The sequence below is a fragment of the Apteryx rowi genome, unplaced genomic scaffold (assembly GCF_003343035.1).
Source record: "Apteryx rowi isolate R43461 unplaced genomic scaffold, aptRow1 scaffold_25, whole genome shotgun sequence".
Taxonomy (NCBI): Eukaryota; Metazoa; Chordata; class Aves; order Apterygiformes; family Apterygidae; genus Apteryx; species Apteryx rowi.
In genome coordinates, this window is record NW_020448863.1 from 3,219,872 (window position 1) to 3,221,238 (window position 1,367).

Sequence of the window (1,367 nt, forward strand, 5' to 3'; positions counted from 1 at the left end):
AGAGAGGGGGAAATAATCCAACCAGATCTAGTATTCAGCTCAACATCTGCGGACTGCATAATCAAAATACTCAGGGTTTTTTGTACTCCTCCACTCCAGAGATATGACCCACAACCTGCTGATTCTAATGCGGGCTGGTTTCATAATCCCAGAAGCTTCCACCAATACACACACGCACACACCTGATGCAATTGTCCCTTTTCTTTTCCCCAAACTTCTTATTTCCAGCTAGCACTATTTCCTAAATAAAGAGCTTTTCAGGAATGAAAAAAGCCAAAACCCAGTTACATGAACCATACAAAAATCCTGTTTCTGATAACTAGGTTCTATTTAATCTTTTCTTAATCCCTCAGAGTACTTTAAATATTTGCTTTCCGATTAAACAAACAAAAACCCCAACCCCCCCCCACTCCTCCCCCCGGGTTTTGTTTGGTTTAAGTCCTCTGCAGGGGTCTCCCCCGGGGCACTCAGAGATGCCCACGCGCGGCGCACCGAGGGCTGCCTGGARCTCTCCGCTCCCCTCCGCACGCCCTCAGGCCCCGGACCGCATCTCTTCCCTCGCCTTCCCCACAGACGCAACGGCCGCGAGCCAACGCCACCGCCGCCTGCCTCCGCGGGCGCCGCTCGCGGCCCGCCCTGGCCCGGCGCAGGGCCGAGGCCCCGCTTGCGGTAGACAGGCGGCGGCGGGGCCCGGGGCGCCGAGGACAGCGGTCCCTCGCGGCGGGCGCGCCGGCCCCGAAGGGCGGCGGCACACGCGGGAGGACCGCCCCAGACCGCGGCCGCCCCAAGAATCGATGACTCGGCGCTCAGGCACCCTCACTTTCCTTCCACGGGACCGCCGCGGCGCTGGCACGGCACCCATCGAGGAGTCGGTGTTCGACTCCCAGCTGGGCCTCCGAGCCCGCGGCGCCATTTTGACGCGGGGCGGGGCGACACCGGCACCGGAGACGGTGCGGCGCCGCAGGACCCTGCGGCCGGTGGGAGGCGGAGGAGGACAGCTTGCTTCCATCCCTGCCGCTCCCTAGGCGCGTTTGGCCGGCCCGATTGCAGCAGCGACCTGGTGAGTAGCGCATGCGCCCAAAGGCTGTTCCCTCCCCGGCGCGTTGCGTCACGCCGCGCGTGCCCCGCGGTTATTGCAGCGGCGGCGCAGGCCATGGGCGGGCAGCCGCGGACTGTTGCTCGGCGCATGCGCGCGTTCCTCCCCCGCCCCCGCATGGGACACCCGCTGTTGTTTTCTCCTCGCAGCCGGCGGGAGGYGGCGGCGGAGGAAGATGCCGGGGAAGCTGAAGGTCAAGATTGTGGCAGGGCGCCATTTGCCAGTGATGGATCGCGCCAGCGACTTGACCGACGCCTTTGTGGAGGTTTGC

General features: G+C 63.3%; 1 protein-coding gene across 10 annotated transcripts in view; it reads left to right on the forward strand.

Moving 5' to 3' along the window:
* The first annotated feature begins 910 nt into the window (after positions 1–910).
* Positions 911–1,367, forward strand: part of C2CD5 (C2 calcium dependent domain containing 5) — a 79,042-nt gene continuing 78,585 nt past the window's right edge. For 6 of the 10 annotated variants that reach the window (XM_026066914.1, XM_026066915.1, XM_026066920.1 and 3 more), the window contains exons 1-2: positions 911–1,060; positions 1,246–1,361. In XM_026066914.1, the coding sequence (XP_025922699.1) occupies positions 1,272–1,361 (90 nt within the window). In that variant the 5' untranslated portion in view covers positions 911–1,060; positions 1,246–1,271. The remainder of the gene's footprint in view (positions 1,061–1,245; positions 1,362–1,367) is intronic. The other 4 variants (XM_026066921.1, XM_026066922.1, XM_026066923.1 and 1 more) reach the window with 2 other exon arrangements.